The sequence below is a fragment of the Eptatretus burgeri genome, chromosome 1 (assembly GCF_056783735.1).
Source record: "Eptatretus burgeri isolate ZD-2024b chromosome 1, Ebu_testis_v1, whole genome shotgun sequence".
Lineage (NCBI taxonomy): Eukaryota > Metazoa > Chordata > Myxini > Myxiniformes > Myxinidae > Eptatretus > Eptatretus burgeri.
In genome coordinates this window covers 24,698,122-24,725,645 of record NC_140961.1, presented here as the reverse complement: position 1 = coordinate 24,725,645, position 27,524 = coordinate 24,698,122, and the positions used below count along the sequence as shown (strand labels likewise).

Genomic DNA, 27,524 nt, shown 5'->3' with positions numbered 1-27,524 from the left:
TATGGCTGAATGTACTGCCTACAGTCGCTCGAGCCCGATTTTTGATTTTCGATAAAATGAATTTTTTATGATTTTTCAAAAAGTTCCAATTCCCGTTGCTAGGCAACGGTGGTGTCCATAGCAACGGTTCTCATTTGCACACAACTAGGTCATGGTATGAAACTACCAACCAAGTTTCATCAAAATCGCCATTGTATTAACGCAGCACTGGACCGAACAGACAGGACGGACGGACGGACGGTCTTTTTTTTTTGAGATTTTTTTTTCCGACTAGATGGACTAACCAACAAACAGGGGTGGAAACATAACCTCCCATATTTGGTGGCAGAGGTTAGATAAGAAGCAGTTTGATGTCATGTCATGAGTTCTCGGTTACCATGTATAGTCGTAGTAGTGGTGGCAGTCCTACTGCAGTTGCATTAATTACTCTCTCAACCTGTGCAGTTGCACAAGAGAATGTTTTTGCTGCCCCCCCCCGCCCCCCCGTGAAAATCTTTCACGAGCCAACTGCTCAGGCCGGCCATTTGACTGAAGGTGCAGGCAATAACTGCTCTTTAGGATCGACATCATGGGACCTTTAATACCCACCAAATACCGTAAGCAGATTGGACATCTACTGATGAATCATCCTGCCTTCAAAACGCCGAGGTGACGGTTCATCTCTGGGCCAAGGGAGATGTGAACCCAGGCTAGACGGCTCGGAGACGAGTGTGCAGACTTCCTCCGGACTGTCCTGCCAACCGAGTATTTAAAGAAAATGGTATATCAGAGACAGACCGGGCGTAGTGGTGTGCGCCTGTAATCCGGCTACTCGGAGGCTTGGGTTGGAGGATCGCTTGAGGACGGGAGCTCTGCTCTGCACTGGGCCACGCAGAGGGTGTAAGGCAGCCAGGAATCATGGCGAAACCCAATCCTTATCCCTGTGGCGTAAGAGGCGACCAGGGTTACGTCAGGAAGGGCATCCGGCGTAAAACCTGTGCCAAATCACGATGCGGATCATAATGGATGATCCGCTGTGGCGACCCCTAACGGGAGCAGCCGAAAGAAGAACAAGTTGTATATCGGAGACAGAGGACCAGGCCACTCCTCGTGCTTCGCTTCACAGCACACGAGCAATAAATCTCGGATTTTTTTTCTTTTCTTGTTTGTTCGATACAATGTGCATGTTCAGTCAGTTTGTTCTAACTCTAAGTAGCGATCATGAACATCTCAGAATTTGAAGTGCTTTCTGCTGACAGCACCGCATGCATTGGTAAAGTGAAAATGAGGATGAGATTGATGCTGTCATGGTAGGGGCAATATTTCATATTGTATAAGGGCTCGATCGTAAATCTTGGGGTTGAGCATGCTGCTTTGCCATCTTTGCCCTCCCAGTATAACCACTCCAGGCTTGTCACTCTGTTTTGAATTGCTGTTAAAAAGGCGGATAACCGATGAATTTCCACCATTTTTTAAAATAGTTTTTAATATTTTTAAAAGCACTTTTAATCATGTGGAAACTACTCAAAAACCTCTCTGAGTTATTCTAATTAATCATTGGTTGGCTCCGAAGGGCAAAAGCTGTAATTCTGGAAATGTGGGTCTCATCTTGTTTGTCACGGTGGGAAACTTGCACTTCCTCTGTACCATCATTGACTTTTTTTAGCCAACATTGTCGATGCAGTCATTTTACAATTTTAACCTTTTCAACTGAACTTTTCGTAAGCGGCACAAGACTGCGGGGTAGCATCATTGACTGAGGGTGCTACTGTGCCGCAACGCCTTCTGCTGGTTGGGGCAGCAATTTGGAATTTGTTTCGGATGCTGGCGATGGCTCGGAAATTCTTTGCGGAGGACGCGTAGTAGACTGGATACCCTTTTAACCCATTGATGCCTGTGAAACACCGGGATTACAGTTTATAGCTGGGTCGGGATTCCAACCCAGGCGCGTGTGCTTACCTCTCAGCCAGCCTGCTAGCCGTTAACTGAACTGTCATGGACAGGTCCTTGCTGCTCCTGTGGTTGGCAGTGAGTGTGCCAGAAGCAGGAGGGAAGAGAGTGGAATTGCGTGCTCAGCCGGTGGGTTGCCCAGATAGCTCAGATGGCAGAGCGCTGGTACGGTTCACCAGTGCACCTGGGTTCGATTCCCAGTCTGGGCGCTTGATTTTTCCCACATATACCGATGTTTGTTTGCCTGTTCATTTGTATAATTAAATATTGTTACATTAAAATGTTATACATTGGAGTCTGGTCATCTTGTTTTCCCGTGCAGCACAAGGCTGTGAGTGGCATCATTGACGGTGTGGCAGTGCTGCTGATGCAGTGCCCCTGTAGGTGAGAGCAGGATGCCAGGGATAGCTCCCCTACTCTTTGCGAAGGACACCGCAAAGGGATGTTTAATGTCCACCAACTAATTCTGGCAGATGCGTCGCCCGATTTAACGTCCACCCGAGGGACGACACGCACATCGATTTATCACCCTGCCTGTGAAACACCAGGATGACAGTTTACAGCTGGGTTGAGATTCAAACCCAGGCGAGACAGCTCAGAGCGAGTGTGTGTACCTCTCATCCATCCTGCGGTGGAGTGGGGATGCATTGTTCTGCAGCCACTGAAAACGATTTTCAATTCTCTCTTGAATTCGTAGTTGGCTTTACTCATTCTAATCCTCTAATTTATTTTGCCTTCCAAACTCCGGGGGTTTCCCCATGGAGACCTGAACCGCGGTCGCCATGCTCACTGCTTGCGCCGTGGGAGCTTTCACCTGCTTTAAAATGGTTTTCGTGGTACTTGATGAAGTTACACTTCGGGCATATCCTTTCATCTTTTCTTCACTCAATATAATTGTTGGAACAGGAGAAAAAGTTAAGTTTAATGCTTTGGCAATTTCACATGTTCTTGTGTAAATATGGAGAAGGTGGAAACGTAGCCTTCCGTACAATTGGTTATAAGAATCGGTAATTTCTTGACATTTTCAGGTGTCACTGCAGGTTTCAACACTTTCGTCCATGATATCCGATCCTCAAAAAAATCATAGTTCATTAATGGACTTTAATTGGTCCATGAGAGTAGATGGTATTTCCAATGCAAGGCATTTTTAGTAGGCCGGAATCAAAATGGTGGCTAAGACCCCGACGAGGTGAGTTTGGGCTGGCCAAGGATAAGCCGTTTATTATCTTCAAAAGAGGTGTTTAAATTTACCCAAATACCCAGTTTTTATTCACGCACCTCCTTGGAGTTCCCTTAGTATGCATGCAAAGTTTCGGGCCACAAGGTTTCATGGTTTGAGAGTTATGCAGGAGACACACACACACACACACACACACACACACACACACTTATTGTTGTAGATTTGTTTTGAATAAGGTGGTTAACTTTTGTATTTTGAAGGGACATTGATTTGTGTTCATCTTTCCGGGCAGAAACCGATTTTGCTGCAAGGGCACGAGCGATCCATCACTCAGATCAAGTACAACAGAGACGGAGACCTACTTTTCTCTTGCGCCAAGGATCAGGTTTGCTTTGCTTTTATATGCTGTATTGTTTGCTAGCCTGGCAGGATAACATGGATGTGTGCGTACTCCACTTTGAGCATCTGGCACTATTGAGGCAACGGATCAACGCAGTCGACACTCGACAATTTTGATGCCCACCATTTGTGTGCAGCAATTTCAACAGGATTTTCATTGGAAAATTCTCACCAATTTGAGCGCCACAATTGCGCGTGTGTGTACTTGTCTGTCTGCTTCCATTAATAATGGAGCCATAACATCATTGGGCCATGCATGGTAAGTGTTTGATGGCCAGCAGGTGGCATTTTATTTTCTCATCAGTTACTAATACATGACTCAAAATCACGTAATCCGCCCTTTAAGGTTTGGCATGCATGCGGAAAAACAACGGTGTTCAGAGCACTGTAAAGTATATCTCGTATCGTGTGAGCCAGATAAGGATTGTTACCTTTAATGGCTTGAAGCTTCTGAAAGAAGCTGAAAATACTTAGAAAAGTAACTTTTGGTAATTTCTCGAAGTACCATGATTGGCAGCTGCCTGTACTGCGACTCCTGACCATGTGGGCTGGTGCAAGGCCCGAGTGGACGGGCGCGTGCTGCACACCCCCCCCCCCCCCCGATGTATCGCCACTGGTGAATGGACTTTGAACCTTGTAGGAGGTTCAATAATCCCATGACCATGGCAAGCCTGGTGATTTATTTAATGGACGTCTACAATTGGAAAGGTGATGCGATGCATCATTACCAAGTAACGGTGACCAACTCTTCGGCAGCGGCCATCTTCACATGAAAATACGCAAAGCTTGTGCCAGTTATACTTGCATTAGAGTTTGGATGCATCAGGTAGATTTTCCTGCGGAAGATCCTTCATCTGATTTGGGTGCTACCGAACACCAATGGGAAGGACATATCTGGGATTGTGAATGTGCACTGTACAGGGTATGGTTTTTAAATTATTTTTTTACGTATATAGCTTTTGTATACTGTACATAGTTGAGGCTCATGGAAGAGGTAGTATGAGTACATTTAACAGATCAGAACGCAACAGGATGAAAGGAACAGTGGAGAGAGGAAGGAAACACTAACTGCAGAGCCAAAGGTCAAGATAGAAGCAGACTTGGACAAACAATGGGTGTGGGGAGTAATGGGATGCAGGAGATGCATGGGGTGGACAAGATGGATATCGAAGGAAACTTTCAGGAAGGAAAATGAGAAAGTTGGAAGGAGGAGCGATTATGGGTGTGTGGGTGGTTAACGAGGGCAGAAAAGATCACTGTTTTGGATTGGGGACGGTCTGAGATGGTGGTGAACAGCTGTCTTGAAGAACAGGAGGATAGAATGAGATTGAAGAGAATGTGGAAGTTGTTTCTACAGATTGGAAAAAAGAAAGAGGACCAAATGAGTGGAGGTGAGCAGTGATCCTAGATTTTAGGTATACTTCACCAGAAGGGGGTTGACATAGACTGTGTAAACCCCGCAGAAACCGGGAGGAGGGGACAATGCACCGAAGGAGCAGAGGGTGCAAGACCAGAAAGTTGGTGGTAGAATACGGAGAGACCACCAACGTGCCTGCCATGGTGAAGTGATAAGCCACGGCATCAAGCTGTGAAAGATGTGAGGAGGGGAGCCATCCCAGCGGGAAGAGCAGTCGTACTCCATCAAGCTGTGGATGAAAGCCTTGTAAGTGGATAGGAGTTCAAGTGTGCCAAGGAAGGACTTTGTATGATGGAGGGTGCCCAGTTGGGGGCAAACGTTGAAATGTGGTTTGCCCAATAAATATCATGGCTGATAGTGAGACCCAGGAGTTTGAATGACTGAACTTCCTTAACAGGATTGTTAATCAAGTAGATAGGAGGGTTTGCCAGACGGTCCTTTTGGAGAGAGATCGTGAGTGTGAGAGATTTGTCAGGATTGAAAGACATATTGCAAGTTTTTGACCATCTTGTGATTTTTTTTTTTTTTGTCAACGTCTGAAGAGAGGGAAGAGGCTGCAGCCTGCCTGTCTGAAGGACGAGGGATGTCACGGCAGAGGGTGGCGTCGTCAACAAATAGATGAAGAGGATTTTTCCAGATAGTCGGATAGATTATTGATGATTATCAGGAATAGGACTGGCCCCAGAACACTGCCTTGAGGGAGTCCAGCCTTGACAGGGAGAGGAGATGAAAGGATTCCGTTGAGTGTCACACGTTGGCTGTGAGAGTAGAGGAAGTCAGTAAGCCACGTCTGGAGTTGACCTTGGATGCCATGTTCAGAGAGTTTGGACAGTAAGTGAGGATTTCAGACTGTAATAAATATATTTGCTTTCGTTCCGGGGCCTCAAGAGAAATTGCACTCGATTTTTGACATTCATTGCTAAAAGGAGGCACGTGCTTGCGTGCGTGTCCACTGCGGCCGCTCACTTGTACTAACAGGAAATTATAAGACCTCAACACGTCTCGGTCTCATCCACGGATATTTCTCCTGTTTTGCATATTCTCGTCAGTCTGATTTGCATTCAGGAACAGAACAATTACGAGTGACCATTTTAAAACTGCCGCTCTTCAGTTTAAATGGTGAAAATTGTGTTAAGAAGACTATTTGACTTGCACGTTTCGCGCTCGCAACGGCAAGTTAAAAGTGCTCGTACGAGCAGAGCCGAGTCGCTGAAAGCGCACACACGGCGCATTCGTGAAGGTCTCATTAGCATTTATACTTCATTTTGAAAGTCACGCGTATTCATTCTTGACTTTTCCTCACCATCTGTGCCCACTGCCATTCCTGGAGATTTACACGTGCATTTGCATGTCTGCTCCTTGGAACTGGTCAAACTCCGATTGCATCGTGATCGCGAGTGTCAGTACACGCTGTGGATAGAATGACTGAACAAGATTTGCGGCTCCGTGAACAGCTTGAGTCGGCGCATTATGGAATGAAATACAAATGCCAGAAAGTTGTACGAGCCTCCTTTTGCAGGAGACGGGTTGAAGTACGTGGACACACTTTAATGAAGCGTGTAACTGTTTCGATTTTTAACAAGCCTGGAGACATTTATGACCGTCCGGTGGGTGAAAACGAATATCCAAGATGTGAGTCTCCTGAATTGCAAAGCGAGTTTCTCCAAATTGAACATCAGTGGTAGAAAAATATGATGCTCAATTTATAATACATGAAACACAATAGTTTTCAGAATGTCCGAACAACCGTGTGCGTGCGTGCGCGTGCGTGCGTGCGTGCGTGCTGGAAACCGTTGCTTGAGCTTCTTTTTTATTTTGGCAAATGTCTGAGGTTGTAAGATGCCTCCATGGTGTTCTATATGTTGCGCACAAGTCTGTCAAAGGGTGCGTCCATCCATTGAAACATACTCTGTGCAGAGCGTTCGTGCTGCCAAAGCAGTCTCCTTGGCTACTGTGCACAATCCTGGATGGGTCACCACTCCGACACAGGATACCAGCAAGCTGGCACTCATTTTGCCGACCTCTGAAGGATGACAGGCAGACTCAACCCCACCTGCTATTAATTCAACAGTCAAGTGGGATTTGAACTCAGGATCCTCGGATCCCAAGCCCACCACCCTAACCATTAAGCCAACACTAGGCATACAAAGCGTGCGTCACATGGCCTTCAATGGATGGACACACCACTACCTTATGCTCATTTAACGAAACACAAAGGCCCACAGATGCAATTGTACTCCACTTTGTCATACTTCTGAAGCCGAAGCCGAAGGACGTTCCTGGTTTGATAACATTTCTTTTGGATGCATCTTTGCAGGATGCAAGTGAAGCGGCATTTTATTTTATTTCTGATGTACTCGGGGAAACATGTGGGAGTCATTTAGTCGTGCTTTGTTTGTTTATTTCAAAAGTTAACTCTTTTTGCGTTTTTTTTTCTTGCATGGTCGACAGGTGGTGAATGTTTGGTACTCGCTCAATGGTGAAAGGCTCGGCTCCTACAATGGTCACACCGGTGCCGTTTGGTGTGTTGATGTTGATTGTATCCTTTGTTTTTGGTTCAGTACACCTGACGAGTTTGATATTTTCCAGTGGATTGTAATACCTCTGGCCACCGAAAGCGCAACAAAGCTCTTATTTATCCAACGGTGCAAAGTAATATAAGGTGAGGTTGAGTATTTGGGGTCAAACGATCACAATGCTCATTGAAGATAATGATTGCAGCACATCCAACCCAGTTCAATAAAGCTAATTATACGTTATAACGACAGAGATGCAAGGATTTTAGATGTTAACCATATTTTAGAAGGATGCAGAGAATATTTTGTGTGTGTGTGTGTGTGTGTGTGTGTGTGTGTGTGTGTGTGTGTGTGTGTGTGTGTGTGTGTGTGTGTGTGTGTGTGTGTATATGTATATATATATATATATGTATATATATATATATATATATATATATATATATATATATATATATATATATATATATACAGCTCTGGAAAAAATGAAGAGACCACTGCAAAATTATCAGTTTTTCTGGTTTTACTATTTATAGATAGATGTGTTTGAGTAAAATGAACATTTTTGTTTTATTCTATAAACTACTGACAACATTTCTCCCAAATTCCAAATAAAAATTGTCATTTGGAACATTTATTTGCAGAAAACGACAACTGGTCAAAATAACAACAAAGATTCAGTGTTTTCAGACCTCAAATAATACAAACAAAACAAGTTCATATTCATTTTTAAACAACACAATACTAATGTTTTAACTTAGGAAGAGTTCAGAAATCAATATTTTGTGGAATAACCCTGATTTTCAATCACAGCTTTCATGCGTCTTGGCATGCTCTCCACCAGTCTTTCACATTGCTGTTGGGTGACTTTATGACCCTCCTGGCGCAAAAATTCAAGCAGCTCGGCTTTGTTTGATGGCTTGTGACCATCCATCTTCCTCTTGATCACATTCCAGAGATTTTCAATGGGGTTCAGGTCTGGAGATTGGGCTGGCCATGACAGGGTCTTGATCTGATGATCCTCCACCCACACCTTGATTGACCTGGCTGTGTGGCATGGAGCATTGTCCTGCTGGAAAAACCAATCCTCAGAGTTGGGGAACATTGTCAGAGCAGAAGGAAGCAAGTGTTGTTCCAGGACAACCTTGTACGTGGCTTGATTCATGAGTCCTTCACAAAGACAAATCTGCCCGATTCCAGCCTTGCTGAAGCACCCTCAGATCATCACCGATCCTCCACCAAATTTCACAGTGGGTGTGAGACACTGTTGCTTGTAGGCCTCTCCAGGTCTCCGTCTAACCATTAGACGACCGGTGTTGGGCAAAGCTGAAAATTGGACTCATCAGAGAAGATGACCTCACTCCAGTCCTCTACGGTCCAATCCTTATGGTCTTTTGTAAACCTCAGCCTGGCTCTTCTTTGCTTCTCATTGATGAAGGGCTTTTTCTATCTTTGCACGACTTCAGCCCTGCCCCTAGGAGCCTGCTTCGAACCGTCCTCGCCGTGCACTTCACCCCAGCTACCGTTTGCCATTCTTTTTGTAGGTCACTTGATGTCATCCTACGGTTGTTGAGTGACATTCGAATGAGTTGGCGGTCATCCCGGTCAGTGGAAAGTCGTTTTCACCCTCTGCCAGTCTGTAGCTTTGTTGTCCCCAATGTCTGCTGCTTGACCTTGTTCTTATGAACCGCCGTCTTTGAAATTTTAAGGATGGAAGCAACGTGATGCTCACTGTATCCCTCTGCCAGTAAAGCCAGAATTGAACCCTTCTTTTCCTCACTCAAAACTTTTATTTTCAACTATTTTGGAATGGACAATAGTTATTTTTTTGATTCCAATTACTTTTGAGGTTCTACTAGCACTGTTTTTGCCATCCAGCTGGTCCTATTGCAAGAGGATAGTGATGACCACAGCAGTGGTTTTTATACTTTTCCTTGTTAAATAAGATTCGGTTCAAGTGATCACCGAATCAGTACCTCACGGAGTAGAATGAGGTGTGCCTGTGTGGGAATTCAACAGACACTGGAATGGAATGGCTGCCATACATGGAGAGATGCTGATTAAAAAAATTTTTGGAGTGGTCTCTTATTTTTTTCCAGAGCTGTATATGTTCATATATATATATATATATATATATATATATATATATATATATATATATATATATATATATATATATATATATATATATATATATATATATATATATATATATACATGAGATAGAGAGATAGATAGATATTTTGAGCTTGCAATTGGTGGAACAATGTCGTCTCTTGTTTGAAGGATTGGCCATTTTCTCTTCGTCATCCCATCGAGCATTTGTTTTCATCATGCTGTCACCCCGGGTTTTAATCACATATTTTGTAAACCTATAGATCATCTCCTGATGTCCTTTATCATGTAAAAAGTATATTAAATCTCCTTGTCGTCGTCTTGCACTTTCAAAGGTTTCCATGGAATTTCACCATCTGGCAGTTTATATGCACCTGACTTTCAATGGTCCCAACTGTCTTCTATTGGTATGAAAAGGAACAAATTGTATGTTAACTGAAACGGTCGTAATCTTTTGTGAGTCGCGACCTTCCTTTGGAAAGATTAAAGGAACCTGTCTATTCCTGAACGAGACGACATACCTCCGCCAGGCTGAACAGTTTACATTTTGCATCCCACTGATGGGCCGGATCTGGATCCCGACCTCCAAAATCTAATCGGCTTGTTCTCGTCACCTATCCAACTCAACCACCAAGTTTTGTCACAACCCGTCAACTTTTTGAAATGGCGTGCTGCCTATCATTTTTGGCCCCATCTCTCAACAGTGAAGAATCGCTCAAAAAAAATTAAATTGTCATATCTGGATGTGGATACAGATCTTCACCAAATTCGAATCATTTTGTCCTCGTCACACACCCAACGTTTCCATCAAGGTTCGTCTGAATCCATGCACAACTCTTTTTGAGATATCGCGTTCACAGACGCATACAGCGGTGAAAACATGACCTCCGTTCACCTTTCGGTGGCAGTGGTAATGAATTATTTTCTCCCCCATCCCCAAACGTTCCTCGTCATCTTATTCATGCTGTCTGGCTGAGTAGTTTGCTGGATTTTTGGCCCTCATGTTCGATCGAGTAGTCTGTATGGTAGGGTCAAATAAGCAAATGCCATTGGGTGCTTTCATTGGCTGAAGGTGAAAAAGGTGGGAGACAGAGTGGGTGGAGGAATTCTAAGCGAGTGAGAGGAGAGAGAAGAGAGTTAGAAGGAAGCTGAGGATGGGAAGGAGTAATGGAGACCAGGAATAACAGGGTGGAAAGACTTTCTATGCTTTCCCTGCCACCATTACATCAACATCTTTTCAATCTGCTGTGAATGTGGAATGGCGTATTCGTTATGTGGACATCAGGGTCGTTGTGTTGCACTGAAAGCATTCTGAATCATTGTGGTGACTCCAAGAACATTTAGCGGAATTTCTGTCGTCGATCATTTCCCAGCTTCGTGGTTATTTGTCGATGATGATGTGCAAGATTATAAAACTGACACGTTTACATTCGTGGGGATCGTTAACGACGGGCCGAACGGCCTGAAACCTTGCGCAGGAAACTCGATCGCCCGTCTTTGGTGAATAGTCGTCATCACGTAACAAGATTGCACGGATCATATACAGGTGACATAAACTCCAGGGCTGAAGATGAACGTTGCTTCCCAAGTGCCATACTCAACATTTTGATGTAAATGAAGCTGATAAAAATTGTCCGCAATTCGAATATTCATGATATCGGCGATTTGTGATTTCTGTTTTGGCGAAGATTTTTACTTTGCCAAAATAGCCGTCGTCGTCGTCGTCGTCTTCTTCCTCATAATGTTGTTCAGGTCAACCAATCGTATGCTGCTGCCGCCATTTAGAAACGCTTGGGTAATTCGTGGCCAAGTTTCATTCGACACCGACTGTCGTAGTTGATGGAATCTGAATTATTATTATTTTTTTAATAGTTGCAGTATGCACTTTTCACTGCCCTCCCAATGTACATCCATAACTTGCAAAAACTTTAAACCACACAGGGGACACAAAGAAGGTGCTCACAGGTGCGGCAGACAACACGTGCCGCCTTTGGGATTGCGAAACAGGTAACGAATTGCACCTTTTTACTTTTTGTCCCAAAAATGATTGTGCTTTGACATCGAAGCAACTCTTCACTCCACGAGCAAGGAAACTTGCTTCCCCACCATCCCCCTTCCCAGCAGGGTGTTTTTTGGCTGTCGTGACGTTTCCATTCCCCACCCCGACCCTTCCCTTCCCTACCCACATGTCTGTGAATGGGCATGTCAAAGTGGATCCATTGTATTTATTGAGCATGAGACAGAAGCTCACCTTTACTACTTGTATTAGTAGATCATTTTACATCGACGATGAAAATTTCCTTTATTGACAGCAAAACGAGCGAGGTGACGTTGGGTAGGAGGTATCGCATTGGCTGTGGGCCATCGTATGGATGCGACAAGGGGATGAATGACCAGGAGGGAAAGAAACGTAGAAACCTGCAAGTAGATACCGAGAGGTACGGGAGGGTGAAATGATCACTGGTAGAGATATTCAGTGACATCGATGTTTCGGTGGAAAGATTTGAAGTCGGGTACGTTTTGATTGCACGCGACTTCTGAATAGCTGCCAACGCTGCACCGGGCGGTAGCGTTGATGTATCGGTAGCTATAAACTTGCAACACTAATAACGGAGGGCTGAAATGGTGATGCTCCACTATATTACAATGCACCCCACCCCCATTCCAACCCGATCCGTCATTGCGCTCCAGAGCACAGCGAGTCCCACAGCACGCAAAGCACAATTATCGTAGCTGTTCCAGCTAATCGCCGTCGTTATGACTTGTGAATTGCACAAACATCTCATGCACCTTCCATGGATGAGGCGGGGGGGGGTTTGATTTGAAAGCACAATGTGTAATTTCATCGTCGTAACTCTGTGTGACAACAGATCGTTGTGAATGTTTCGAAAATGCAAATTGTCCTTTGAAGATTTTTAACGGAACACTGTGATTGGTAATGTTGATCATAGTGATGTCCTAACCATGGGACCAACCAAAAAGAAAGCTCATGTGTCGTCCGTAATGCAACCGAAGCACAGTAGGTTTTGTCCCTCTATTAAAATGTACAAATCTCATTTGGAACTCCTTCAATTCGGAGGTGGGTGAGTGTAAGCCACACGCTGTGCTCGGCGAAATTGCGAAAAAATAAAATAAATAAATAACGTGCAAGAGGAGGTGATGAAAAGGCCATTGAACGTTAAAGACAATGAGGGAGTCTATTGCTGCTCAAAATGCCGTCACTTGTTCAGGCGCACGTCGGTACACGATTCACGGCCGCAGTGGGCGGTACATGACATCGACGGTTGCACGGTGCAAACATTTATTTATTTATTTATTTATTTATTTATTCATTTTTAAACTCTTGCAACACAAACCGAAGAGCTTGGATGTGCCATAATAGGCAATTTGTGTGCTGGGGATGAATGATCACACCAATTTGCACCTTCCCAAAACGTGGCAGTTATAATGCAGCAGAGGCAAATATTACTTTGTCTCCCTCTGGCTTTGGCCTCGCTCGTGGGGACGCAGTACTGCATCACAAGTACATTGTTCTTTACAGGGGGATATTCAGTCAGATGTCCTCTCTGCTCACAAAATAATAATAATAATTAATAATAATAATAATAATAATTTTCTGTTATCCGACCAAATTCACATTATTGCACGAGACATGAGGGATGGCGGCTCGTTGTCGTCAGCGACCCTGTTAGATGATGCAATCGTCGGCGAGGACTGGGATTCCGAGCCTCGGTCTTGGTCTGTTTCCAGGATAAGGAAATGCTGACCCGTCTCACGAAGAAGTCGTTGCTGTGTTACATTGAATCGGCAGGCTGTTAAATTCTGCTCGCATTTACTGGGAAAGTGCATTTTTGATTGCTTTGCTGCACACAGTATTTGAGTAAGTGTGCAGTATTTCAGTTACGGCGGTGTCCCTCAGGGTCGTTAACGACCTTCTCAAAGATATGTTTTCCGGTCGTTGTGTTGTTATTTTATTTTTGTCGTGTTTTGGATGGTATTTTGTTGTCTCCGTGTTTACTGTGTGCTTGCAGTTTGGTTTCGTTGTAAAACTTGTGCTAATTGGCGAGTACTCGTCAGTCTTTTCATATGGGGTTTCCTTGAGGCCGACCCAACTCCTTTGTGTGCACGATCGTGTTATTCTTTGTTCTACTTACCACCTTCAGGTTTGTGTTTTTTTTTCCACCAAAATTCCTCCAATACCCTCTGTTTCATGTCTTAAATTGTATATCACAAAAAACACAATTATAATTTATCTTTTTACTTTTTTGTATCCATTGTCGAGGCCCGTGTGAGAGCTAACGCACAACGCACAACAAGGGGGGCAGGAGACGAGAGGGGCAGGAGAGGGAAGGACAAAACGGTGGGGAACAGAGACATTAGGAGATCTGTGGAAGGGAGAGGGATGGGGTGGGGAACACGGGGAATCAAAGATGGACATAACGGACTTTCAGGAAGGAAAGCAGGGAATTTGAAAGAGGTGCGTTTGGGATGGATTAACGGGGGTAGCAAAGATCATGCTTTTGGATGGAGGAAGATAAGAGATGGTGGTGAACATCTGTTTTGAAGTCCTGGGGGTAAAGTGGGATTAGAGGGTATGTGGGAGTTTGTTCCAAAGGCGGGAAAAATGAGGAATGTAAGAGTGAAGGTGAGCAGTGATTCGTGATTTTGGTAGTTTTACCAGAAGGGGGTTGTTGGCAGACCTTGAGCGCCCTGTGGAAATGTGCGGGGCAAGATATTGCAGACAGAGCAAAGGGGGGAGGGGGGAGGAGACTGTAGAAGACAGAAAGACCTCCGACCTGCCTGTGGTGATAAAGTGAGAGACCCAAAGATTCATCCTCATCACCGTCGCTTGCGCTCTCTGGCCTCTGACCTCCACAGGCCCCGCCCCTTTTTCTCCTGTGATCCGATTTCCGAGGCGAAGCTTTTAGAGAGCGGACGAGCGTGAAATCACCGTCGCTTGCGCTAACAACGAAACCCCCCGCGTCGGTTTGCAGCGACGCTGTTCGCTGGGGGCTCCTGGGGGGATGATGTTCATCCTCATCATTGCGGGAGATGCCAATGATCCTAAATCCTTGGTTTCCACAGTGTGAAGCCGAGAAAGGTGAGAGGTGGGAATACCATACAGTACTCCATCAGACTGCAGACGAAAGCTTTGTATGTGGTCATGAGCTCAGGTGGGCTGAGGAAAGACTTTGCACGACAGAGGATTCCCAGTCGGCGACTGGCTTTGGAGGCAAGGTTGGAAACGTGGCTTCCCCAGGAAAGATCATGGCAGATAGTGAGACCCAGAAGCTTGAAAGAAAGGTCTTCTTCCAGAAGATTGTGGAGAAAGTAGATGGGGTGGCTTTCCAGACAGTCCTTTTGGAGAGACATAGTGAGAGTGTGAGATTTGTCCGGATTGAAAGACATGTTCCACGTGTTGGACCAGTTTGTGATTTTACCCAAATCTGCAGAGTGAAGAAGCTGCTACTTGCCGGTCTGAGGGATGACAGGTGGTACGGCAGAGGGTGGAGTCATCAGCAAAGAAATAAAGAGGATTTTCCAGAGAGTCGGAGAGATCATTGATGAAAACCTGAAAAAGAACAGGGCCCAGAACGCTGCCTTGAGGAACTCCAGCCTGGACAGGAAGAGGGGATGAGAGAACTCCATTTAGGGCCACACGTTGACTGCGACAGGAGAGGAAGTCCGCGAGCCATGAGTGGAGATGGCCTTGGATACCATAGGAAGAGAGTTTGGTGAGCAGGGCAGGGTGCCAGACCATATTGAAAGCAAACGGTGTTTCATGAGATTGCTCTGATTTAATGTCTGACATTGAGGATCTCCATCCATTGTTGGGCGAGCAGAAGCCGCATATCCAGGTTCGAGTAACCTGGTCTGAATCCAAATTGATGATCATAAATCAGGCCATTGGAGAAGAGGAAGCATTATTTTCCCTTCTCACCTCATACCCTCCGTAACCACGTGACTTCTCCACCTCCTCTTCTTCCTCCTCCCTTTTTTGTTGATCCACCATCGTACTTCTACTTTTGCTGATCCACATTCACCATACTCCTTCATTATTTTTTCGTTCATCCTTTCCTTTATCTAATCTTACCTAATCTTTATAATACAAAAACAAACAGTCTCTTAAAATGTTTCAACTTCCTCTTTCACATGTTTGGTTCTGTGTATTATATCATAATTCACTCTTCTTCTTCTTCAAAAGACATCAATTTGACCTTTCCTTCATCCTGCATCTAACAAGTCCCACTGTTGCAATGTTTCTTTTCGTTCCGTTGTGCAACAAAACAACGTTTCGTCCGTCATGCAAAGTCCTCCCTTGGCACACCTGAGCTCCTGACCACGTACAAAGGTTTCATCTGCAGCCTGATGGAGTACTGCTTTCCCTTCTGGGCTGGTGCTCCTGCTTTTCACCTTTCTCGGCTTCACGCTGTGGGAACCAAGGCTTTTATGATCATTGTTGTCTGCCGAGATGAGGCTGAGTCTTTGGGTCTCTCACTCTTTCACCACAGGCAGGTCTGTGGTCTTTCTGTCTTTTACAGTCTCCTCTTCGGCCTTGCCCCCCACCTCCTCCCCCCGCTCTGTCTGTGCTCTCTCCCCCACCCTATATTTCCACAGGGCGCTCAAGGTCCACCAACAACCCCCTTCTGGTAAAACTACCAAAATCAAGAATCACTGCTCACCTTCACTCTTTCATTCCTCTTTTTTTCCAATCTGTGGAACCAACTTCCACATTCTCTTCAATCTCGTTCTTCTCTCCAGTTCTTCAAGACAGCTGTTCACCACCATCTCAGACCGTCCCCCATTCAAAACCATGATCTTTTTTTTAATCCCCCTTAATCGACCCCAAACCCACCTCCTTCACATTCTGTTTTCTTTCCTGAAAGTCCCTGTAGTGTCCATCTTGTATATCCCGTGTTCCACGCCCCATCCCTCTCCCTTCCACAGATCTCCTCATGTCTCTGTTCCCCACTGTTTTGTGCTTCCCTCTCCCGCCCCTCTTGTCTCCTGCTCTCCTTGTTATAGGTTCTGTGTGTTGGCTCTCACACCCAACAATGTGCACAAAAAATGGGGGGGGGGGGGGGATGGACATGCATATTCCGTGCAATTTGCGGTTGAATGTCATGCGTTTGATGCTTCATCATGAGCAGATGACTTTACGGTTAAAATTTTGATGTTGTCTCCGCAGGGAAGAAAACCAATGTTTTTGATACCAAGTCTGCAGTGAGGACATGTGGCTTTGATTTCAGTGGAAATATTATAATGTTTTCCACTGACAAACAGATGGGATACGACTGTTTAATTCATCTATTTGACATGCGCGACTCTCATCAGATCAGTAAGATGTCCACTTTATTCTATTTATTATTTATTTTTGAATATATATATATATAAACTTTGAATAGCTTTAGCCAAAATTATAAGCTGGCCATGAAACACACACACACACACACACACACACACACACACACACACACACACACACACACACACACACACACACACACACACACACACACACACACACACTCACTGGCATGTATTATTACAGACTGGGTATTTTTTAAATTTTCCGTCCTGGATGAAATATGAATCTCCTCCAGAAGGTCGGTGAAATTAATGCCGTGCTCTGGATGGAGTCTTAGTTTTTACCATAGATGTTATATTTAATTTTGATTAAGTTGATTGCAAACATTGTTTATTAAAACGCTTGATGCTGACAATTTGAGTTGAATACTGTCCATGATAAGTTGGGAGCATGATGGATGGAACTTAAGTGGGGAATCCCATAACAGCAAATGCTGCACGACCTGTGAACAACAAGCGTTATTTGCCATACGATCACATTGACTCTGCCCTGATGACCACCAGTTCGGAAGTGGGGTTGCACTCCGGAGGGATATATGAAAGAAAAGGAGCAACTCTGACCCGAAATGCGACATGACATTGATGTCACGTGCATAAATTATGCCAACTCATCACCTTCAAACTAGGATGTCATTAACCTTTTGAACCTTGACCTCCTTGGACTTTCAGCTCCCCCACCCTGGCTCCCTGGAGAAAATTCTGTCCGCTCGGATATATGGAGGTGTGAATAGCGGCTGGTAAACCGGCCACTCGGGTGTATGGAGGTTTGAATTATGGCTAGTAAAATGGCCGCTGGTGTTCAAAGGGTTGAAATGTTGCATGATATTCCACAATGCACTGCATTTTTAGGTAAGGCACCCAATAAGGGAGGTTGGTCTTGCCAGTGCGAGAAATCTAGAGAAAGAGCTTTCACTTCAGTTCTCGTGGATAATACGCATCGGAAATTTTGATCAGATATCTCTGGAAAAAAGTGCAGCTTGTACATGATTGATGAATTAAATATATTGTTGTGGTTACCAAATTCGCAAACCACCATTCAGGTCCCTTAGGTGTGAGGTATCTCGGTAAGTATATGTGTAGTTAGGCCCAAACCCGTTGTCTAGTGGGAATACATGTCATTTATGCGTGCTGCGACTCTTCAGGATAGCCGTTTTTCTTTTACTATCTTTATTTTGGACCAACCGCCATTGTTACCACCACCAACCACAACATCAACCACCCACGGCGGCGCCGCTTCACGTCACACCTCGCAACCGTCGCATCGCCACCGTTCTTGCGCCGCTTGTGGGTACCGGTGTTGGACTCGTGCAGGGCGCGCGCCGAACAGCGTGTACAAAACCACGGATTTTCCGCTCCAAAAACGGATCAAAAACGACACACGCCCACTTTTGTTCCGTCCAATCGGTGAGCGAGGGGCGATTTGGCCCCGCCTCCAGGGCGTTGGAGGGCGATCGCTATATGCAAATTTATGGATCAAAATGCATTCATGCCCACTTTTTCTCGGGCCAATGGGGAGCGAGGTGAAAGGTCGAAGGCAGGGGGTCAAAGGCGAAGCCACGGGGCTGATATAAGCGGCCGCGTTCGTCAGTCGAGTGAGTTAAGCCTTCGCAGTCGGTGGAGTTGGGAAGAAGAAGCAAGAAGGAGTTGGTCGTCGTCGTCGTGTGCGTTGGAGTCGGAGCGAAGAGGACGGAGCTGTGGAGAGGCGGCGAGGGCAGACGAGGGGGTGCTCGCGTCGTGCCGGGAGCTGCACACCAGGGAGGCCGACGGCGCGACCTGGTCGAGGTGGAGACGCTCGTCGCGGGACTCGAGGCAGAGTAAAAATCCTCCTTTCCCCCGAGCATCAGCAACCCCCTCCTGTTTCCCCCCGCGCTGAGATAGTGCGACCAAGGGGGCCCCTTTCCCACCCCCTACCAGACACTGCCCGTGAGGCCCGCGGAGTTGAGGCACCATCGCCGCTCCGCGTCTCATCACCAGACGGGTAGGCCCGACCCGGTCTCGGCCTCAGGCCCGCCTCATCCTTGAGGGTGTTCTTTTTCTTGGTTTTGGGTATGTGTTGTCGGCGCCGTCTGTGAAGTAAAATTGTATAAGTGTTGCCGTGTGCTCGCGTAATCGGTATTAGATCTGCATTGTCGCATTTGCTTTTTGTGTAAAATTGCATTGTGTTTCTTCTTCTTTTCTATGTGCTTTTGGTGGAATTGAATATGTGTGCTTTCCGTTCATCGCGAATAAATGTGCTTTGTGTTGAACTGTTTCCTGCTTCGCTTCGTCATTTCTTTCATTGAATCCTCATCTTGCTTCACGTAAAGGGTTGGTAGTGGGCTGAATACGCCCGATAATTAATCGAACCGTCGAGGTCGACGAATAACACCGCTCGGTTATCCCGATAGTACAGAACGGGTCGCTTAAGTGGCCCGTGTCCGAAGTCGACCTGCGGCGAGGTGCGATCGCCCGGTCTACCCTCCGCGTGGGTACTTAGGTAGGTCGAATTTGGCGAGCAACCCTATCCCACGCGGGGGCCGATTGGCTCGATCGCGGTGAGACCGAAAGGTCCACCCGTGACTGGTTCCCGGCGTTAGTCCGAGAGGGTCACGACTGGATTGTTCATCCGGTGGGCGACGTTCCGCGATTCGAGTTACATGGCCGTCAGCACGCCGGCGGGCGCGAATCCGCAACAATATATATATATGTATATGTAAATGTATATATATATATATATATATATATATATATATATATATATATATATATATATGTGTATATGTATATATATGTATATGTATATATATATGTATATGTAAATGTATATATATATATATATATATATATATATATATATATATATATATATATATATATACCTATCAGTGACTGTGCAACTCCAAACCATGAGTGTTGATTTTGCTGGAACCGTATCCCAAACAGCCCTAACAGCATGGAACTGAGAGGGATAAGCGCTCATTTTACCAAACACAATCTGGAGTCAACACTGGATACGGTCAGGTGCAATGATGATAATTGATGCCGTTCTCCAACTTGATACGAATGCCGTGACATCACCACCACGACGCACATTACGTCTGCAACTCCCGGAAGAGCTTTTTCCCACAGCGCTAATTACAAGATGTTGCATGTAATTTATTGTCAGAAGCTGTCACAAGTGAATGAAAAGTGCAGGAACTAACCAGTTTCGTATCGGTTCAGAGAATCGGGTCAGTCATTAGATAATTATCAGAATTATCAGGCTGATTATAATCAGTCAGGTCATATCAGGTCAGTTAGGCAGGCGTTATCAGTTCGGTCAGTTACCACCTGAGCACATACATGGCATTATCATGTATATGTATGTATATATGTATATATATATATATATATATATATATATATATATATATATATATATATATATATATATATATTGTTACGGCTGTGGAAATTCACAGAACACCATATAGGTCCTTAGTTCAGTTATGCCGATCCATGTTCAGTTAGATTTCCCCACCGTTGTTTAATGGGAATTATTCGTGTCACCCGGGCTGTGATCTTTGAGTTAGCCGTTTTTCTTTACTATCGTTATTTTGGACCAACCACAACGCCAACGACCAACCACAATGCCGACCACCAACCACCTTCTCCACGCCAACCACCAACCACCTTCTCCACGCCAACCACCAACCACCTTCTCCACGCCAACCACCAACCACCTCCTCCACGCCACCCACCAACCACCTCCTCCACGCCACCCACCAACCCCCTCCTCCACGTCACCCACCAACCACCTCCTCCACGCCACCCACCAACCACCTCCTCCACTCCACCCACCAACCACCTCCTCCACTCCACCCACCAACCACCTCCTCCACGCCACCCACCAACCACCTCCTCCACGCCACCCACTTCCTCCACGCCACCCACCAACCACCTCCTCCACCCCATCCACCAACCACCTCCTCCACGCCACCCACCAACCACCTCCTCCATGCCACCCCCCAACCACCTCCTCCATGCCACCCACCAACCACCTCCACCATGCCACCCACCAACCGCCTCCTCCATGCCATCCACCAACCACCTCCTCCACGCCACCCACCAACCACCTCCTTCACGCCACCCACCAACCACCTCCTTCACGCCACCCACCAACCACCTCCTTCACGCCACCCACCAACCACCTCCTTCACGCCACCCACCAACCACCTCCTCCACGCCACCCACCAACCACCTCCACCACGCCACCCACCAACCACCTCCACCACGCCACCCACCAAGCACCTCCACCACGCCACCCACCAACCACCTCCACCACGCCACCCAACAACCACCTCCTCCACGCCACCCACCAACCACCTCCTCCACGCCACCCACCAACCACCTCCTCCACGCCACCCACCAACCACTTCAACCACCAACCACCCTCTCCACACCGCCTTCATAACAACGACATCTCCCCACCATCTCCTAAACCGCATCTCCCCCACCCGAATAACATCACCTCACCTTCAACTCTGCAAACGCCGCCATCTTTGCACCAGCCACGGCGAGCCCCCAGCGAACAGCGTCGCTGCAAACCGACGCGGGGGGTTTCGTTGTTAGCGCAAGCGACGGTGATTTCACGCACGTCCGCTCTCTAAAAGCTTCGCCTCGGAAATCGGATCACAGGAGAAAAAGGGGAGGGGCCTTTGGAGGTCAGAGGCCAGAGAGCGCTAGCGACGGTGATTTCACGCACGTCCGCTCTGTAAAAGCTTCGCCTCGGAAATCGGATCACAGGAGAAAAAGGGGCGATTCCCCGCCGAGATAAAAAGGGCACGCGGAACGAGGTAGGAGAGTGAGTGAGGTGTGGAGTTGTGGAGGTCTGGGAGAGGATTTGAGCTATAGTCTGGGAGTTGCGGTCTGGGAGTGCAGTGGAGTCTGTCAGCCTCTCGTTGGTCGACGGGGGCGCTGGTCGAGCCGGAGAGGAGTCGCCAGCCGGATCACCGTTGAAGGCACGGGCGGAGTCCAGCGGAGTACGGGCAGGGCCACCGAGGGTCGCCGAACCAGAGCCCGGCGAGGCACCACGAGGGTGGAGGTAACCTGCAACGGTCTCGTGGGACTCCTTTGGTCTGCCAAGTCCCACGTAATAAAGGCCTACGGGTCCAGTCTGACCCCCTTGTCTCTGAGGGGGTCTTTTCTTGGTTTATTTGAGGGAATTTTGTGGCACCATGTCCCGCAAGTAGAACTGTGTAAGTGCTTGTAAATAATAATAGACGGTTGTAGTGCTTTACATTGCTCGTGTCTTGTCCCCTTCCCCCATTGATTGCATACCTGCATCCCTGTTTGGGTGTGCATTATAAATAAATGTCCTTGTGTGAATGTTAACCCGTTTGTTGTGTCCTCTTTCCCCATCGAACCGCCGTATTGCTCTCGGAATAATAGCGGGCTTTTTAATAGCCGATAAAAGAATTAGGTCCAGCGAGGTCTCGCAATAATATACCGCTCAGTTATCCCAGAACGGAACGAACCGCTTAAGCGGTTCATGTCCAAGCAGGCCTTCGTTGAGGTACGGTCTCTCGGTAGTCTGCCCGCTCGAATACTTCAGTATATCAATAATTCAGCAATTGACCCTGTTGCGCGCGGGTAGAGTGTTGACTAGGCCATGGTGTGCGCTTGGAGCACACCCGTGACTGGTTTTCGGCGTTGTTCAGGAAAGTCGCGACTGAATTGTCCGTCCGGTGGGCGTACGGCCACGATTGGTTAAAGCGGCTGTTCGCACACTGGGCGGGCGGCAAATTCGTAACAATATATATATATATATATATATACACATATACATATAACCGGGTGTAGTGGCGTGTGCCTGTAATCCGGCCACTCGGAGGCTTGGGTTGGAGGATCGCTTGAGGATGGGAGCTTTGCGCTGGGCCGCGCTATGAGAGGGTGTAGGGCAGCCCGGAATCATTGCGAAACCCAATCCTTATCCCTGTGTCGTAAGAGGCGACCAGGCCACTTGCTGCATCACACACACATCATATATACATATATTGTCAGAATTCTCTTTCTTTCCGACGACCAGAAAAACTGATAATTTTGCAGTGGTGTCTTAATTTTTTCCAGGGCTGTATATATAAAAATATATATTTCTATACATAGTGTTGCGGTTATTGGAAATGCATGCACACAACAGATAGGTGTCCCAAGACAGTTATTCCATTATTAGACGTGTAGATAGCCCCTTTCCTTTTGTCTAGCGGGACAACTGGGGTGTGCGTTGCGATGATCTCGTAGCTCGGTTTGCTTACATAATTTTCTTCATTTTGGCCCTACTCTTCTTTTCTGATTATTCCTGAGGTAAATCTGAGCCACGTGTGCCCGGCGCTGTGAGATGGGTCCTCAGCAAAGGCCAAGCAGACACTGCACCCACAACCCTCCGTACAAAGCACAGCCTGCCAAACGCACTCGCAGCGGTAATTTCCACCCGATGGTGTTTTCCACAACACAGGAAACACAGCCAGCACGACACCCATGCTGCAAGAAATGCATACGGAGGCCAATAAAGGCGACTCCACGCCATGTTGGGCGGGATATGAGTGTGCGAGGTAGAAGGCGGCTCGTTCATTTTCAACCTCCATATCCGACACATATTGGTGTTCGCCCCGTGCACACGCTCGCAGAATTTGGCGAACGCGAGCACTGACTACGTGGGCCATGGCCGAACCCCACGCACTGTATAGAATGTGCTCGAATGCAGATACGTACGCCGCTCGCGAAACATGCATGGATTTAATCAAAATGATGTACCTTCGGTCCTCGCTGGCAGCAGCGGATTCTCCACGGATGGTGAACGTCTTCTCGTATCTATGGCCAGCGAAGCTGCGATCGAGCCTAGGAATGTACAGTGCGGGCCACGTTGGCGCGTGCGGAGTGAGCGCGTTGATCGGTGCTGGTTGAACGCCTGAGCGGGCATGTGGGACCCTCGGTCGCTCGCCAGGGCGCGGCCCAGGGTTTTTTGCAGGACAATTCGCGTGTCAATTTCAGTGTGGGCGATTCGTGTCATGTCGTGGGGTCGGAGAGGAGTATTGCCACTGTCTGGGATGGCCTTGCCGGAAACGAAGTGAGACGGTTTCCGGCCAAAGTTTGTCGGCCACGTGAGGGGTCGGGGCCAATCGGAGCACCCGATTCAGGTGATGACGTTTCGATTCGGGGTGGCCTCTCCCCCTGCACGGCAGGTCCTATAAAGGTAGGAGCGGTCCCTCCGCCTCTCACTTTCGCTCGCTCTGGCCTCGCCCTCATCTCTAGGCACGACCCGCCTCCTGCTGTCTGGACTCCGCCTCCTCATCTCCGCCCACACGTCGACCCCACCCGCCTACCTGGTCCCGCCTACCACTCCGTCCACGCACCCTGAACTCCGCCCCTTCTCCACTCAAGCCCCTCCTTCCCGAACACGGTCTCCACACGCTTTTCTGAAGCCAGAGATGACGTGCCAGTTGTCGGGTGCCACACTACGGAGCACTCCCCCCCCCCCCCCCCCGAAACGTATTAGTGGCGCGTCGTGCTGTCAAGCACAAAGGTACCAAGAACGTAGCCTCAACTCCTTTCCCTCTTCATCGGTGTGTGTGTGTGTGTGTGTGTGTGTGTGTGTGTGTGTGTGTGTGTGTGTGTGTGTGTGTGTGTGTGTGTGTGTGTGTGTGTGTGTGTGTGTGTGTGTGTGTGTGTGTGTGTGTGTGTGTGTGTGTCCTGGTGCCTGTCTGGTTACGTAAGACTGCAGAAGATCGTTATCATTATTATTGTTATCATTCTCACGTTAAGTCTGCTCTGTGTCGCTTTTGTAAGTTTCCTGTTTATTTGCTGCACCACACCTCTCTCCCCTATCTCTGCACAACACACCCCAACAAATCTCGATCGTGCCACCCACCATACCTCGTCCATTGTTAATAAATTATCATGAGAAATGTTCCCTGCTCATTTTTGTCTTTTCTGCCATTGATTCAGCATGGTCCGAATCCTAGTTTTGCCGGGACTTTATTCCCAACGATCCGTTCCTTTTAGCCGGTACGTCCTTGGCAGTGTCGCTCGGCTGCATCTGATCCAGTAAAGTGATCCGGTCCGGTAGAGTGATCCGGTTCGGACAAGGCGTACCGAGGGTGTGTTCCCCGGTAATTAAATCACGTGATTAATTAGGTAACCCGATTAACCCATAGACGGGAGGACCCTAGGTCACGCGGTTGAGTTATTGGCGTCCACGGTCAGTTAAGCGACCCGCCGCGTCACGGAATTATCCATATGCGACGGCCTCCAATTCCGGGGAGTCTGGTGGGAACCGAGATAGCTTCCCCCACCTAGTGGTCTTCTCACCCGACCCCCGGCCTGCAACAATATGAAGAGGGGGCAAGAGAGGTTGTGCAGGCATTTGAGATAGCGTGAGCAGGGCTTTTATTAACTCCTCCACCGAAGGTGAAGGAGGTTATGTTTTCACCCCTTTCTGTCTGTTTGTGTACAGGATATCTTAAAAAGTTGTGGACTGATCCGGATGAAATTTTGTGGACAGGTCCAGTGTGTTACAAGGATGAGCTGATTCGATTTTGGTGAAAATCCGGATCCGGATTCTAGAATTTTTAAAGTGATTCTTCACCATTGAGAGATAGGGCTAAAATGATATAGTACTGTATTTCAAAAATGTATTGGGCCCGATATGTTCTCCTGGCGGAGGTATGCGGTCCACCGAGTGCCCTTCTCGTTGAACTTCATTTCTTTTCTTTTTTTCTCAAATTTTTTTTTCTGGATTTAAGATCAAAAGTACAAAGAATAATAAAATGAAAGTTCTAAAGTTTGAGCTTTCAAAAAAAAAAAACTATTTCTTTCTTCTTCAGCAGTTGAAAAAGGTCGATTAAACATGGAAAGCCAATTTTAATGGAGAGATTCTCTAATCCAGAAATAACTTGCCTCCCACACAGCTGGCAATAAATCTTGCAGTGTGTGTTTTCCAAACAAACGTGTTGATCTCTCTCTCTCTCTGTCTCTGTCTCTGTCTCTGTCTCTGTCTCTGTCTCTGTCTCTGTCTCTGTCTCTGTCTCTGTCTCTGTCTCTGTCTCTGTCTCTGTCTCTGTCTCTGTCTCTGTCTCTGTCTCTGTCTCTGTCTCTGTCTCTCCCCTTGCAGCGCAAAACGAGCCTTACCTGACCATACCGTGCAAGGACTCCAAGGTGACGAGTGCAGTATGGGGCTCGCTTGGAGAGTACATTGTGGTGGGCCTTGAGAATGGACAGCTCCTCCAGTATAGCAAGAAGGTATGATGCACGGAAACCCATTCTTTTTGTGGATGTACTTGTGTATGCAAACTCACATTTTTTTGGTTAATCCATGCCAATTAGCTTAACTTCCCAAAATTCCCTTCCATTATAATTCTGAATATTGATGACAATATTTTTTTTCTAAACAATAATTTTGTGAGTAGAATTAAGCTACAAAACACTTTCAGCCACTGATTGGTTGGCTGTGGTGGTGGTGGTGGTGGTGGTGGTGGTTCTTATCTCTGTCTTGGACTATTGGTCCATGGAAGGATGGGGGTGGATGGGTTATAGGATGATGGAATTCTAGAATCCAAAGTAATTATTATTATTATTTTTTTTTAATATCTTTGTTGAGGCTCGTATGAGAGCTAACACACAGAACGTTCAAGGGGAGCAGGAGACGAGTGGGAGAGGGAAGGAAAAAAAACAGTGGGGAAGAGATATGAGGCGATCTGTGGGAGAGAAGGATGGGGTGGGGGTACACAGGGCAAACAATATGGACACTGCAGGGAATTTGAAGGACGTGGATTAACGGGGTTAGAAAAGATCGAGGTTTTGGATGGGGGAAGACTAGAGATGGTGGTGAACTGCCTTTTTGAAGACCTGGAGGGATGAGTGGGATTGAAGAGAGTGTAGGAGTTTGTTGCAAAGTCGGGAAAAAAGAGGAATGAAAGGGTGAAGGTGAGCAGTGATTCTTTATTTTGGTAGTTTTACCATAAGGGGGTTGCTGGCAGACCTTGAGCGCGCTGTGGACATATCTCAGACAGAGCGGTGGGGGGGGGGGCAAGGCCGGAGAGGAGACTGTCGAAGACAGAAAGACCACCGACCTGCCTGCGGTGAGAGACTGAGGGTGCCTGCCTGCGGTGCCTCACCGCCTCATCGTGGGAGATATGAATGATCCAAAGTGCCGTGGTTTCCACAGCGTGAAGCCGAGAAAGGTGAGAGCCAGGAGCACCAGCTCAGAGGGGAGAGCAGTACTCTATTAGGCTGCGGCCAAAAGCTTTGTACATGTTCACAAGCTCAGGTGTGCCAAGGAAGGAGTTTGCATGACAGAGGATGCCCAATCGGCGACTGGCTTTGGAGGCCAGCTTGGAAATGTGGCTTTCCCAGGAAAGATCATGGCAGATAGTGATACCCAGAAGCTTGAATAAAAGGACTTCTTCAAGAGGATTGTTGAGAAAGCAGATTGGGGGGTGGGAGTGGAAGGGGGGGGGGGTGGTCTAAACGGTCCTTTCGGAGAGACATATTGAAAGTGAGAGATCTGTCAGGGTTGAAAGACTTATTCCACATGTTGGACCAGCTTGTGATTTTTACCCAGATCTGCAGAGAGTGAAAAGGCTGCTGC

The 27,524-nt window shown here is 47.0% G+C and overlaps 1 protein-coding gene across 1 annotated transcript in view; it reads left to right on the top strand.

Moving 5' to 3' along the window:
• Window positions 1-27,524, top strand: part of EIF3I (eukaryotic translation initiation factor 3 subunit I) — an 83,628-nt gene that overhangs the window by 31,711 nt on the left and 24,393 nt on the right. The window contains exons 3-7 of the mRNA XM_085848959.1: window positions 3,402-3,494; window positions 7,377-7,464; window positions 11,495-11,560; window positions 16,743-16,892; window positions 26,049-26,176. Of these exons, the coding sequence (XP_085705085.1) occupies window positions 3,402-3,494; window positions 7,377-7,464; window positions 11,495-11,560; window positions 16,743-16,892; window positions 26,049-26,176 (525 nt within the window). The remainder of the gene's footprint in view (window positions 1-3,401; window positions 3,495-7,376; window positions 7,465-11,494; window positions 11,561-16,742; window positions 16,893-26,048; window positions 26,177-27,524) is intronic.